The 15,209-nt window shown below is 49.6% G+C and overlaps 2 protein-coding genes across 5 annotated transcripts in view; one reads left to right on the top strand and one right to left on the bottom strand.

Moving 5' to 3' along the window:
* TMEM143 (transmembrane protein 143) overlaps window positions 1-5,065 on the bottom strand; it is an 11,523-nt gene extending 6,458 nt beyond the window's left edge. The window contains exons 1-7 of one of the 4 annotated variants that reach the window (XM_019508391.1): window positions 4,371-5,065; window positions 3,841-4,036; window positions 3,422-3,529; window positions 2,569-2,763; window positions 1,979-2,109; window positions 1,107-1,386; window positions 456-645 (exon numbers count right to left, since the gene is read on the bottom strand). In XM_019508391.1, the coding sequence (XP_019363936.1) occupies window positions 456-645; window positions 1,107-1,386; window positions 1,979-2,109; window positions 2,569-2,763; window positions 3,422-3,529; window positions 3,841-4,036; window positions 4,371-4,507 (1,237 nt within the window). In that variant the 5' untranslated portion in view covers window positions 4,508-5,065. The remainder of the gene's footprint in view (window positions 1-455; window positions 646-1,106; window positions 1,387-1,978; window positions 2,110-2,568; window positions 2,764-3,421; window positions 3,530-3,840; window positions 4,037-4,370) is intronic. The other 3 variants (XM_019508392.1, XM_019508394.1, XM_019508393.1) reach the window with 3 other exon arrangements.
* A 1,272-nt stretch (window positions 5,066-6,337) lies between these two features.
* SYNGR4 (synaptogyrin 4) lies at window positions 6,338-14,660 on the top strand. The gene is made up of 4 exons (XM_019508395.1): window positions 6,338-6,946; window positions 8,945-9,182; window positions 10,332-10,468; window positions 13,021-14,660. Exons 1-4 carry the CDS (start codon window positions 6,851-6,853, stop codon window positions 13,249-13,251), a joined length of 702 nt encoding a protein of 233 aa, XP_019363940.1. The 5' UTR covers window positions 6,338-6,850; the 3' UTR covers window positions 13,252-14,660.
* The last annotated feature ends 549 nt before the right edge of the window (window positions 14,661-15,209 follow it).

Genomic DNA, 15,209 nt, shown 5'->3' with positions numbered 1-15,209 from the left:
AGCCGGGCCACCATTTGGGCATCTGCAGAGACAAGAGAAGACAGAGCCAAGGGCACCTCCTGCTCTGAGGCCCCCCAACCTCTGGGCTCTGAGGTGCCCTTTCCCCCTCACTCCACAGAAAGGTGCCCTTTCCCCCTCACTCCACACCCCCAGCTCTGAAGCCCTGCCAAGCCTCACTCCTGCCCACCCTGCTTCCAGCCCAGGATCTCCCAGTCCACTGAGAGTACCTACCTCTAGGAACCCCTAACACAGTCCCAGACCTGGGGGCCTTTCCCCTTCATCCTAGGAAGAACAACACTCCTCAATCTCTACCCTATGGTCCCTCCCTGTGACAGGGCCCCCTCTGGGATGACCCTGCCCAACCTGGGCCCTGCCAATGTGACAGGACCTCCTGCTGGCCAGCCCTCACTCAGCCTGGGCCCTGCCTGTGAGACAGCACTCCCTGCTGGCCCTACCTATAGGGCAGTGCTGAGGCAGGCCTGACTGGCGCCGCAAAAAGCTGTCTGCCAGGATGAGCTCCTTGGCATGCTCCTCCAGTGCCCGCAGAGCAAGCGCTCCAAGCAGTTCCGAGTTGTTGGAGGTGCTGCGGTAGTAGAGCATGTGCACCAGCTCCAGTGAGTGCACGTTGCGGCGCCGCCCAAACACCTGTGTGGGAAAAACAGTCAGGAACTGGGGTCTCACTCCAGCTCAAGGAAAGGCTGGCAGCCCAGACTCCTGGGTTCCCTCCAAGCACTGGGGAGGAGATGCAGTGGGCTAGAGCTGGGAGGAGGACTCCTGGGTTCTAGCCCAGCTCTGCTGCTGACCTTTGTCAATCCATTTCTCCCATCTGTGCCTCAGTTTCTCCCCCCTGCATTATGAGTCTCCTGTCTGGAAACCATGAGCTCCTCAGGGCAAGGCCTGTCTTCCTCCTCCCACTCAGCTTGTGCTGTGCCCAGCACAACAGCGATTCCATTCCATCACGTTCTGTACAGTTCAGAACACAGTGAAGGCCCTGAACTGGTCAGGGGAGGGCCACGGAGAGAACCCAGGGCAACAGAGACCTCAGCATGGATGGTGGGATCTGTGCAGTTCCCAAATCAACCAGCACGCCTGCCCCCAAGACATACCTTCCAGGCACGGAAGCTCATGAAAGCAGCAAAGCAGAGAAGCAGGAAGGTGGTGCCGACCTTGAAGTCAGACAGCACCACCATGCCCACATTGACAAAGAGGGCCAACCCGCTGACCAGCAGCATGGCGTTGAGTAGAGCCCGGTAGAAGATAGAGGTGCGGATCTTCACCAAGGGCAGCAGGTGCTCCAGTGCCTCCAGTGGGATGTCTTTAAAGCACTTCAACACAAGGTGAGCATTCTTGGGCCGCGCCGCCACTACCATCCGCTTGAAATAGCGCCTGCCGAGGACAGAGGAGGGGGCTTGCCAATAGGACAAGGAGAGGGGGGAAGGCCGAGGAGAAGGAAAAAGGGGCAAAACTGTAGCTCCTAGAGTCATGAGCATCTTATGCTGTACTAGATGCATCTTCCTGGCAACCTGTCTTCGGGATGGGGGGTGCAAAGGAGGCAAAGAGCAGGTCCCATGTCACTAGCTCAGTTCTCAAAGCATGAGGATGGTGCCAGAGCCAGAGGGTGGCCAGGTCAAGATGAGGGCTCCGCATTGCCTCTACCCAGTCCTGGGCCATCTGAAACCACAGCCACAGAGCACCTCACACCAGGAACAGGTTAAGGGTTAACTGCATTTGCTACATCTTTGTCAAAGAGCAGGGTGACCAACACTACAGGCCTAAATGGAGCATTCCCAGTAGGTAGCATAGCCTTCCCAAGAGAAAAGCACCCAGATCCCAGCATTGCCATGCTCAGTACTAAGCTTCCTGCCCCACAACACCCTCCAGTGCCCAAGCTGCTCTGTCCTCTGGTGTTCTAGCCTGATAAGGTAATGGTCACAGATGGACCAGGATGAGAAGACAGAGAAGACTGAGGTTTCCTTGCCTTGGCATGAGGGGGGCTGTGCCAAAGAATCCTTGCTGGGGCCGCAGGGTGGATTTCACTGGAAGAGGCCCAATGCGCTGACCGAGGGCCCAGAACCGGATGTATTCGTATTGGTCCAGGTTCACCATCACCTGGGGAAGCAAAACAGAACCTGCAACTCCAGGCCATTGCCTGCTAACACAGTGAGACCTAGGGTTGCTGCTGGAGTGTGATGTAGGGGCTGGTTATACAGGGACCACACACCCAATGCTAAGATGGAGCCACTTATGGGTTAAAGTGTACTGGGGAGCTGTTTCTGAATGGACCCCTTGCCCAGTGCTGAGATGCAGCTCTTCTGGGGTGGGGTGTAGGGACTGTTTATGCAGGGACCTCTCACTTGGTACTGAGATGCAGCTGCCTCTGGGGTGGGACATGAGAAGTTCTATTGCCCCCAGTTACAATATACAGCTGAGGGGACCAGAGGAGCTGATCTGAGGTGGAGCCCTGGGATGGGATGGGACATGGAATAAGGGAAGTCTAAGAGCTCCCTTTCCCCACATTATAACAGGGGCTTATTGGACTGATGCTCCCCTCCCAAAAGGTGGCCACACCTGGACCTCATCCTGAGGATGATGGACCACAAGGGCATAGGCCAGTGCATCCTCTGACAGGCTGTTGAAGTTGGCCTGCTCCAAAATAGGCTCCAGGGCAGCCAACACCTGCTGCTCGTTCTCCAGGCGCTGGGCATCTGTCAATGACCATTCCTGCAGTGTGTCCCGGTCTGGATTAATGGGGTCATACAGAGCCTGGGGAGGAGGAGAAGGCCATGTCCATGGGTGAACAACCATTAGCACACCCAGCCACAGAGTCCCAGGGCACCATGCCTGTGAAGGGATCCTCCCCCAGCATCAAGATGCAGCCACCTCTGGAGTAGAGCAGAGGTGGTTAACCACACACAGTGACAATACAGTATGCAGTGACACTGTTAACACCACACAGGGATACTGCATTACACTTAAATAAAGGAAAGCGTGGCATGAAAGGGAAAGCAAAAGGAGGAAATATGGAGCCTCCAAGGCTGAGACATGGCCCATGCCAGCACTGGGCAAACATCCAGCTCCTAGGGAAAGAGCCAGAGGATAAGATGCGGCAAGTGATCCGCCCTGCCGCTGAGCAAGCCTTACCAGGCCCCATTCCCCTCCTGGCAGCACAGTACCCCTGCTGTGCCCCACACCCCACTCCCTGCAGCACAGCCCCTTCTGCCAAACCCCTGTCTTCTCCCTGAAACATGGCTCCCCTGCTGAGCTCCTACCATGCTTGCCATGGTCCCCTGGCAGCGCAATGGGTTTAGTCCATCTCACAATCCAGACTCAGCCTGGCTAATATTCCCAACCTCCCTAAGGCACCCAGTGCCCATGGGCACCCCCAGGGAAGGAAAAGATGTGGGAGGGAGGGCCACATTACCTGCAAATGCCCCATGACAGAGTGGTAGTGATGCAGCAGAGAGGAGTCCACACGAGCCACAAAGGACAGGAATGAGGCACGATCAGCATCAGAAGTAGAGTGGAATTCCTGAGGGATAAGGACAGACAGGTGTTCAGTGTCATACAACTCAGCCACGTGCCCTGCCCTGGAGCTCCATACACTTCTGCCCTCTACCAGGTGCAACGGCCTTCTACTATATTGCAACCACTTCTGGTTGGGGAGGACGTTTATACAGGAACCCCCTTGCTGAGATGCAGCTGTTTTGGGGGTGAAGCACACCATGACTCCTAACGAACTATCCCTGTACTGACTCCTTCCCCTGTTCCCTGCCAGTCTCTGCTTCCACTGCCCCTCCTGCATGTTCTCCAAACCCAGCCTGAGGTTGGGTTAATCCATACCTTAAGCAGTGTGCTGACCAGCTGCCCCTTTGAGAAAGGGATGAAACGCTCTTGATATTGCTCTGCCCATCCCTGGGGCTCTGTGGGCTTCCTCATCCTTCGGTATTCTGCCATCTTGGTAGCCAGGGAAGCCACACCACGGCAGGGTGGCCCCAGCACACCCATGCCCAAGGCAGCCCGTCCCATGCACAACATCCTGCAAAGGGGCAGAAAGAGAAGCGTCAGCTGCCATGCCCTATAGGAAGAAACAGGGAGCCCCACATCCATGGCTGCTCTGTGGCCACCACAGGGCCACTGCTGGAGTGACTGCCCTATTGCCAGTAAGAATCATACATGTACACATCCATATGGCATCAAGTTTCTTACAGGGGAAAAGCCCCTGTCCCAGTCCCACCTTCTGAACCAGCCAGTACCCCTGACCTGGGCAGATCCAGGCTAGCACTCCTCGAAGGAGAAAGACCCTTGCCCCAACCCTGCACCCCAAGCCAGTCAGGTCCTCCTCCCCAGGGCCAGACTGAACCCAGTGTCACCTAGAGGGAGAGATCCCATATCCAGTCCCCTGCCCCTTGGTAGCCATTTTCCCCGCCAGCAAGAGCGTGTTTCTTTGCTGCATCCATCCCCACGCCTCAGCTCTTGAGAGACGCTTAAGATTTCTCCATGGCACCATTAATCCAATCCGTTCCCCTAAACAGCAAGGGAGGAAGCTAATGGCTGTGATGTGGCTTCCTTAGAGTTCACTGGTCATGGCTTGGCAAAGGTAAAATTGTTCTGGCCGCAGTGCAGAGTTCAAAGGTCACCAGCCACAGCGTGGCAGCGGTCAAAGTGTCTTGACGGCAGGGCAGAGGTCAGAGTGCACCAGAGCACCAGGGTGAGCAGTAAAGATGGCTTAACTGCAGTGCAAAGGTCAAGGTCACTCGGTGTTGCCCTCATCCAGACTTGCCATTATATGGGCCTCTGGACCCCAAAGCGTGGGCCTCTTCAGCATGACACGCCCATCAATAACAATCTTGTGGGACTTCTTAACAGGAAATGACGGATCTGTCTGGAATCGGGGGTTAAAAGAGCCCAAACTGAAAGGAACTCCCGCGTAAAAAAATCCTAACCTTAAGCAAAGCTCTTGACGTTGAGCACCTGCGCATGCGCAGTAAGACCCTCTTCCACCCTCCTTCCCTTTCCCTCCCTTCCCTTTCCAGTTTGCACATGCGCACTCGCCACGCTCTAACCCCCACCCTTTCCAACGCACGCCCGGCTCAAGCGGCGCGTGAGCAGTAGGGTTTTCTTCCACCGCTTCCACTCCCCACTCCGTGTGGTTTGTCAGCCTGCGCGGCTGATTTAAATGTTGCGCGCGCTATCGCCCGCCACCGCCGCCCTCCCCCCACCCTGGCGACAGGCTAGTCTAACCGTCGCGTGGGCGTGGCGTGACCTTAGCGAATCAGGCGTCGAGCTTCTCACTCCCTCAGTCCTCGCTTCCCCCTCCCATCTGGGATATGGGGGTGTGGCGCTTTCTTGAAGAGAAAAGGGGGCTGAGGAGAGACTGAGGGGGGGTTGAGGAGAGGTGAGGAGGGAGCTGGTCTATGAAGGGGGATACGGGAGGGTGAGGGCCAGAAGCCTTCCTGAGCTCCAATTAAACCTCCTCCAGGGGCCCTCTGGAGAGAGTGTGAGGAGGAAACACAGCTAGAGTTGTGTTGAGCCCTTTATGGTCATGAGGGATCAAAAGGCTCAGCTGGGGTCACCTCAGTCCCCCTAGTGTCAGTGCTAGGAGATGAAGAAGTCATGACAAATACCCCTTCAGTGTCAGAGAATTGTCCTGGGATTAGAACTAGTCACATCAGCCCCACTAATGGTGGTGGGAAAGGTCTGAGGAAAGTGCCCCCTTTCTGCTGCTATCAGGGTTAGCCAAGCTGAGATGGTCACATGAACCTTAGCCTAAGCTTTCATGAGCCTGAGACTCTGAAGTAAGCTGAGGTTCACAAAAGCTTATGCTGTACATCTCTGATGTAATCAGTCTATGAAGTGCAAATCTTCAGGCTAGACTTCACACTAACACAGCTAACTAGCTTTTTCTGCACATGAACCTTGACATAGTCACAGTTCCCTGCCTGCAACCAGTCACGGGAATCAGGGATACCCTTCCCAGAGGGTGAAATTCATGTCATATTAACTCCACTGCAGTAATGCCTGGATGCGAAGGCCTAGAGTCTGCATCGTATCAAATCCATGGCAGGGTTATTCAGATGTGAGTGAGGGAAAAGCCAGGATTACATTAACTCTTTCCCAATGAACTGGGGAAAAGTAGTTAGCAGTGTTAGTCTGATGTCAGGCAGAAGGCAAGGCAGGGTGACATCTTGGAGACTAACTGGAAAAGCATAAGCTTTCAGCGTTGCCAACTCTTGTGATTTTTGGCATCCATCTTAAAGTCTGTGCTTCAGGAATGTGAAAAACTTAGCTTTTTTTAAATATAAATATAGATATATAAAAAAGAAAAAGCTAAGTTTTTCATATTCCCAAAGCATAGACTTTCAGAACAACACCGGAAATCATGAGCGCTGGCAATAATGAGCTTTTGTAGATACCATCTGACAAAGCAGCCTATCATGAATGGACCATCTAGCAAAGGAGGTTGTCACCTTTGAAAACTTTTGCTTCTCTGAACCAGTAAGTCTCTAAGGTGCCAACCTGCTCTGTCTTAGGGGAAGTGGGGCTGGTAAGAAGATGGGGAGTGGGTTTCAGCAATGAGCCCTCTGAGTGGCATAGAGTTGAGCAGCGGGATCAAAGCACACCTTATGGTAACACCAGGGAACTGGATGCACTCCTCTGAAAACCAGCCTCTCTGTTCTGAGCCCTGTTCCCTTTAAGTAGGCTTGCAGCATGCCTTGCATGGGTGCCTTGCCAAACCTCAGCCTCTGTCCAGACCTGACTGCTTCTAATTTCTTGCCTGTTTCTTTCCTTCCCTCAAGCACTCTAAAGTCTCTGTTTTCCCCTGGGGACGTGGTGAAAGGACAACAGCAGGATGAAGCAAGGGGGCTCCTTTCTGCAGAATCTTTTGGAGAACAGTGTGGTCCAGTTCCTGAAAAAACCTCAGGCCATTGCTAGGATACTTGCTGGGGTGAGAGAAACCAAGAGAAATAAGCCACTTACTCCTAAGTCAGTGGGGCCAACCTTTTTGGCAGGCATGTCACAAATTAAGCCTCATGCCCTCCCTGAGTGCCACTTTGATTCCCTTCCCCTGCCTCACCTACTGCTATGCTTTCTGCCCCTGCACTAGGCTGATCTGTTTCCTACTCCCTGTCCCACACCCAGTCTGCTGCTCTGCTTTCTTTTCCATGCCCTATGTGCTGCTATGCTGCTTGCCCCCTCCATGATCTACCATGTGCAACAAACAGAAACTGCCTGTGCCACTTGTGACACACATGGAACAGGTTGGCTACACCTGCTCTAAGTCATCTGCATTACACAGGCAGAGGCCACCTTGGTACTAGCACTAGATGGAGGAAATCTAGTGCTGATAAAAAGTGTGTGATATAAGCAAAAAACATAAACATTGACCTGACAATAAGGACCAAAACCCCCAGTAAAGGTTTAGCCACTTTGTGCTGGGCACTGTACATGCTCAGATAGAGCCCTGGAGAGCTGACAAAGAGATGTCCTCTATTCACAGGACATGTATAAACAAATTACACCCCCCCTTGCTTTCCTGTTCTGTAGGAAACAAGGCGCCAGAGAATATAAATACCACAGAGTAATGAACCTGTTCAGAGTTTGGTTCAAGCTCAGGGCAGAGCATCTGGTCTGTCCATATTTCATCCAAGGCAGCCCAGCCCACCTGTTGCCATAATGACATTTTTTTCCCCATTGATTTATCAGCTAGCAATTTATTCCCCCAGCCTCATTAATCTTTTCTCACTCCCAGTGATGCAAATGTCACTCCAAGTACTCAGGGCTGGAAATTATTATCATCATCATTCATTGTTTGTACCACAAAAGGGCCTTGAGGCCCTAAAACACACTGCAAAGCTTTTGGGAGGTGGGAACTGTTTCTCAGTCTTTAAACAGACAAGACAGGATCATTATCCTCATCTTCCAGGCTGGCACAGCTATACATACCAGCTTGCCCTAAGTCTCCCAGAGCCTAGAACTGATCTTAAACCTACCATTTTCCAATCTGCTGCCCTAAACTCTCATTCATGATAGCATGGCCTGGTCTTTACTGCTACAGAGTGCAGGTACCCCAAGAGTACCTGATTTATAGAGGAAACAGATTTTCCTGCCCAGGGAACAGTCTTTTGGCCTCATACATGGCCTGAGTAAGCTGAAGTAAATCAGAGTTGATTATTATCGTTTATCAAGTGGCTGTGGCTGATCAGATAAGGTATTTTGTAACAGCTACCAGAGGCATGAATTCAGGTCTCACTCTGAACTCATGCTGAAGGCTACTCCCAGTTGACCTAGCTATAAATTGATACCTGGCCATTTGGGCTGAAGAGTGTTGGGGGCAGCTGGAGATGCATCATTGGCTAGGGAAAATGACTGCACTAACCTTGGTCCACTAAGCTCAGGCAAGCCCTTGACCTTTTGAAAAGTGTGAACAAGCACCCCATTTTGGACAAGCACGGAACATAAAAGCAGTCTCTGCCCCAGACAGATTGAGTGCTCTGCACCTTATGGGTGCATCTAGACAAGCACAGCTGTGCAGCGTGTGGCAATACCACTAAGTCTGGTGTTTTCCATGCGGCAAGGTTGTGCTGACTGAGTGTGCACTGAACCCGGTTTTTTTTCCACAATATTTTTGACCCCTGGATGCCCAGGTGTCCAAAAAAAACCCCAAGTAGCAGCAGCACAAGGTATATCACCACTATTTGTCCCCAGGGAACCAAACATTCATGTACATCTGGACATGCCCTATGAAATTAATCAGGCAAGTTACTGAAGTACCCTCCTAAGAGTTGGGGCCCCATTGTGTTGAGTGCAGTACAGAGTTGTCCCAGAGATCTTACAGGCTAGCAGAGGAGCTGGCAAGGCAGCCATTTTAATCAGCTCATGCCTCAGCTGTGCATAATTGGCATTGCCTAAACATCATTAACAATTTTGACCTCTACTGTCACAGCTCTTCTCTCTGATTATCTTTGCTTCCCTGATGACTGATGGCTATGAGAACCTGACAGCTTCGTCCCAGCTGCGCTGCGTGCTGAACGACAATGGGGCAGCCTGCAGCTATGCCATTGTAGCTGGGGTCCTGGCATTCCTGCAGTCCTTCTTGTTCCTCAGCCTCGATGCTTTCGACATTGTCCGCATTAGTCACAGGGTCAAATCCACCATCCTGATCCTGGACGTGATCTTCTCCAGTAAGTAACCTCCCTACCAATCCAAATTCCTCTCCATTGACAGAATGGTACCACTGCCCAGCCCTGCAGTATGACCCATCCCTCTTCCCTCATGGAGGGATCTGAGGTAGACCTAAGTCATGAGCCCCCTGCTCCCACCTGGGTGATTGGCACTAACTTAACCAAGTGTGGCTCTGAAAAATGGCCTAGCTGTTTATCCTTAAAAACACCTATGCTCATAGATTTTCATGCCCATTCATCTTGGCCAGAGCCAGAGGGCTGGAAATCTTGGCATTGAGACATCTTGTCTGCTGTCCCACTTTTTGCCTAGCCTGAACAGATCCTCTGCCAATAATACAATGAATCCACAGGTTGCCAAGCATTCTCAGTGAAGAGCTACCCCTGCCAGCTGCCCCACTGCTCCAGATCAGACAGGTGGTTAATTTAGTCATATCCCTGGCTCCTCTGATTAGTCTAATGATCCATCTAGGCTAGTATGTTGTCATGGTAGGCCACCCTGCTAGCCCATTTCATCAAATGTCCCTTCCACACTGGATCGGACCATTAATCCATCTGGTGCCTTCTCTCCCTTTCAGGTTCAGTTGAAGACACCCAGAAGGCAAAGCACCTCTTTTACACACTGTGCCAATTGTCCAGAGATGTCCACCAGAGAAAACCCCCCCCCCCAGTCCCTGTGAGGTGCATGAGTTTCCTGATGATATGTTGTATTGGGGCAACTTTGTAGTTGGGAAAGCTGTTATATGTTAGACCGGCTTTTGGGTAACCTGAGGGAAGGCATATTGTACCCAAAAGCTTATCTAACATCTTTCCCAACTATAAATTTGGACCAATAAAAAGATATAAAAACAGACAAGTGGTGCTTCTTGCATTTTTGCTGCACTTTGAAAGCTATACTGCCCAAACTCCTCAGGCAATTGGTTCACTCCTTGGAGTAGGAGCTCCTGCTATGTGTGCTGCTCCTTTGGTTTATATCCTTACCACTGTTGCAATATTTTTCTGCTGCTTTATCCTTTCCAGCCAAGTTCCATTGCCTCAGTTACTTGCTTTGAGGAGGTTTGATCTGTGCCATACAGCTCTGCTCTCACCTCCTCATGACCTTCCTACTCCTGTTTGAATTGTTTCCTCATGTTCCTCTCCCCACCCTTCTAGTCATCTGGTCCTGTGTATGGTTTGTCGCCTTCTCTTTCTTGGCCAATCAGTGGAACAAGTCTATTCATCGCTACCTGCTGGGAAGCAGCTCCGCCCGTACTAGCATCTCTTTTGCTTTCTTCTCCATCCCATGCTGGGTAAGAAATTTTCCACACTCTCTCTTAGCTCCAGTCCTTTCAGAAAAGAACAAACCACTTGATTTGGCAATTGCAGTTAAACTTCCACTGCATTGCCTCATGCCAGGTGTACCTCACTGCCAGAGAGAGAGCAAGGGGTCATTTCCTAGTCCTAACCAAGCCCTTCCCAGGAAACTGAGCTCTAGTTGGGAAGGTATAGTGGGATGGGAGCATTTCTGGGATCTCCCTGCTTGATTCTTTCATTTACAGTAAGGGCTTATCCTTCTAACCATTTAAAAGGGAGGCATCACTTTACATTTCTAAAGCAGTTAACCCTTTTAACACAAGAGCAGGTGTTTGGGGAAACTGAGGCATGTGAGGCATTTTAGGTACAGAACTATGATTTTAAACCAAGAGTTCCTTGTTCTTTTGCTGACAGAATCTGTTCAATTCACTTGTCTACCTGGATACTGACCACAGCTGACTTCCCACCCTGACCCAACAACCTCTCTCAGACTAAGCTCTTCCTTTCACATTCTGCCGTAATGGACAGTTTCTCATGCACCAAAGGAGAGACCTTGTGAAATAGGCACAGGAGTTTACAAGATGCTTACGCAAAGACAGGGCAAAGGGCTCAGACCTTATTCACTTGTGCCTTGAGTCCTGAAACACCTCTGAAACTGTTGACTTCACAGGGAGTTCTGCTGTTGGGCCCTTCTGGGATCAGGCCACAAAACAGACCATCTGTTCACTCACCACAAATGGGTGACTCACACTTTCCACAGAGAGCTGCAGATCTAGTTGCTTGCAATGGAGGTTTTTCAAGAACCCCTGCTTTTAGTTCAGGCAAAATCTCATTCGGGGCAGTCCTCTGGCCATGTGCTGCAGAAGGTCAGAACAGTCCCTGACTCTACTAGGAAATACCTTCTCACACAAGGGTAACAGCCCTTCTCTGGCTCACTCATTTAGCCCTGGCACAGCCCAGATGAATGAGTCAGGGCTTAGCCATCCATAGAGTTATGCTACATCTGGGAACAAGAGAAATGCTCAGGAGCCATAGGAAAGGGTGAGTCAGTAAAATCTAACCATTTTCTAAAGCCTGGGCCAGTTCCCCAGCTGGTGTCAATTCAGCATCACTCCACTGAGGTCACCAGAGCTCCATGGATTTCCACCGCCTGGGGAGCTAGCCGTAGAGGCCATTCTCTGGCTTTGTATTCACTGCAAAGTTAACTTCATTTATTACTTGAGCATGTCTCCAAATCAAATCCTGTTCACACACAAAATAGTTTAGCTCAGCTGCAACAGGGTTTTTAATTTGATAGTGCTGGCTTGAGAGAGGTTATAAGCTATAACCCAAGTAAGCATGGTTTAGCAGCCATCTAATAGCATGGATGTTAGCTAGCTCCTTTCAAACCCCATAGTCCTCTAGTGTCTTCCCACAGTTCCCCCCCATATGCCCAGAAAGGACAGACAAGTTTTTTTAATTTCCTAGGAAAAAAATCATAGAGCAACTCAGCTTGCTACATCACCAAGAACCATGGGGGACATCCTCAAAACCTTGGGCAGTACGTGAGCATGGACATGGACTCATCATCAACAGCCTAGAAGATAGGATAGAGCGTACTCTCAGCAAGCTTGCAGATGACACCAAGCTGTGAGGAGTAATAGATATGCTGGAGGGTAGGGCTAGGATTCAGAGAAACCTCAACAAACTAGAGGATTGGACCAAAAGAAATCTCATGAGGTTCAACAAGGACAAGTGCAAAGTCCTGCACTTAGGACAGAAGAACCCCATGCACTGGTACAGGTGGGGGACCAATTAGCTATGCAGCAGCTCTGCAGAAAAGGACCTGGGGGTTGCAGCAGACAATAAGCTGAATATGAGCCAGCAGCATGCCCTTGTTGTGAAGGCTAATGGTATACTGGGCTGCATTGGTAGGAGCATTACCAGAAGATCAAGGGAAGTGATTCTTCCCCTCTACTCAGCACTGGTGAGGCCACATCTGGAGTACTGTGTCCAGTTTTGGGCTCCCCACTGCAGAAAGAATGTGAACAAGTTGGAGAGAATCCAGCAGAGGGCAACAAAAATGGTTAGGAGGCTGGGGCCCATGATTTCTGGCTGAGGAAACTGGGTATATTTAATCTGCAGAAGAGAAGACCCAGGGGGCATTTAATACCAGCCTTCAACTACCTGAAGGGAGTTCCAAAGAGGATGGAGCTGTCCTGTTGTCAGCAGTGGAAGAGGACAGAACAAGGAACAATGGTCTCAAGTTGCAACAAGGGAAGCTTAGGTTGGATATTAGGAAAAACTCTCTCACCAGAAGGGTAGTTAAGCACTGGCACAGGTTACCCAAAGAGGTTATGGAATCTCCTTAGAGGTTTTTAAGACCAGGCTAGACAGCCTTAACTGGGATGATATAGTTGGGGATGGTCCTATTTGAACAGGTGGGTAGACTAGATGACCTCCTTCTATACAATCATTATTTTGCAGTACATTTGTTCTAGCTGGAATTACACAAAATGCTTTCCAGAAATCATGCATATCCAACATGTCTCTCCTCTCTCTCATACAGGTGTACCTGGGCTATCGGGCCCTGAAAGAGCTGTGGGCTGAGCCACCTGTTCCCTACCAACGATCCTTTGATGAGGGAGCTGTGGCACTGACCACTCTCTCCTCTGTCACCACCACTTCCATTCCCATTAGTGGGGAGCATTACAGCCCCACTGAGGTTCCCCCTACTGACTCCCCCCACAACCCAAAGACCCCCCCTACACACCGACTCAGTTTCAGCAATGACAATTAGGGAAATTATTTTTCTCGCTGTAGTAAATAAAGAGGCTGTTTTCTGAACCAGAATGTGATTTAATTCAAGTCACAAGGCAAGAGGGAGGGTGACTTGAGGCCCAGAGAGATGAAAGTCAGCAGGCATGGCTGCCAAATGCCCACCAGAGGGAACAGCTCCCATTTTTTCAGCAGGGACAGGGGCATGCCCCAACTTCACTGATGGCAGAGGGAGGTTTACACCAAGGAAACAGACAGAATCTATCTTTACATAGTAACTATTTGTTGTGGTTCTTTATATTCATGATAAAAATCAGTCGCTGGGAGAATGCACTACCCCACTGGGACCTGTGCTATTTCTCTCCTTGCATTTCCTTCCTAGCTCAGCTCTTCTCTCTGCATTCCCTTTCATGCACCCACACTTCCTGCAAAAACAATCAACAACAACCTGTGACAAGGAACAGTTGACAGTTCAAGGAGGTTAATGGACAAGGAATTAAGGCTCTCTGAGCCGTCACATCAAGCTGCCTGCAGACTCAGCTAAGCATCGCTGCGTCTTACATTCAGATCACACGAGGAAGTTTCTCCTCGCAACCCTGAGGGCTGGAAGCTTCCCTTTTCTTTTGAACAAAACCAAAAGCTGTGATCATAAAGTCTAAATGTGTCATGCTCGATGCAGACAAAGTGACCTTACCTTGTGTATCTGTCATCCCCACAACAGGCCTTCCTCTGTGATTTCAGGGTTACAAGGGACAAAAATTAATTTCTGTTCTCCATGGAAGAGTTCAGCTCTTCATTTTAAAAAATACAAAAAAACCCACACAAATTATTTCATATTTGAAATGCTGCTACAGAGTCTCATGCTCCTGTTCTCCTCTTTGGGTCTTGGTTATGCTTTATTTGTCACAATGCATCTTGGTTTCTTGCAGTGCATAAGGGAATATGATGTGCCTTTAGGAAGCCCAGCTCACACAGGCAAATGGGGCCCAGGAAGCACTATGTAAGTGGATCCCAGATCAAAACATTTCAGGTTTTGTGCATGCATTTTTTCAATGAAAAACAAAAACAATTTGGATTTTCCCTGGAAAACTGACATTTTTCACAGAAGACTTCTTGAAATCGGGCCAATTTTCCATTTAAAAAATTCCATCAAAACATAGTTAAAGTCTAAAATCTTCCATGGTATAAAACAGCTCTTTAGCATGCAATGAAACCACACAACAGCTTAGGACAGGAAGCGAAGAGGAGCTCTGCATCCAATTAAAACAAAGGGAGAAACAGAATGAGGTGAATACACATAGAACAGGAAAACAAAGCAGGAGTTTCTTTTATTGAAAATTTCCAAAAAGGCACTAATCAATTAAAAAAAAGAGAGAAATTTGTTTTTTCTGTTTATTTAAAGTGAACAAGGACTTAACCATCAATTATGTACAAAACGAGGAGATCTGAGTTTTTAATATTATCGCACCCACTTTGCCAATAAAAAAAGGAATAAACTAACCAGGAGTTTCAATTCCCACCTCAAAGCAAAATAAAAAACCCCAAACTGATCTGTAACGAAAGGAACCAGAGGCTTAATGCCTTCCCCTTAGGATTAAAAAAAAGACACCCCCACCCCACCCTATGTTGCTAGCACACAGCACTTCAGCACCTGGCAAACCTCTGAACACGCAATCAGCACAGCAGGCTGGTGAACCTCTCTTCATGGCAGTGGTGTCCTCAGGTTGCCTGTCTTTAACTACCCAGCCAAGGAGTGGGTGCAGGGAGGAGTATTAGAAGTGGAATTCACCAAGAGGAAGAGGAGATGCCCATTTAAAATATCCCTGGCCGCTTTATAAAAATAAGGAAAATGGAAAATAAGAGAAGGGAGAGGGGTTGAGATGGGATGGGACTGTTTTATCCAAAAGGCAGAAACTACAAACTCTCAAACCTAGAGACCAGTTTCTTGACAAAAAAAAAAAAAAAAAAAAAAAAAAGGGG

Source organism: Gavialis gangeticus, unplaced genomic scaffold, assembly GCF_001723915.1.
Source record: "Gavialis gangeticus isolate Ggan-Ray unplaced genomic scaffold, GavGan_comp1, whole genome shotgun sequence".
Classification (NCBI taxonomy): domain Eukaryota; kingdom Metazoa; phylum Chordata; order Crocodylia; family Gavialidae; genus Gavialis; species Gavialis gangeticus.
This window is presented reverse-complemented; position numbering and strand designations above follow the sequence as displayed.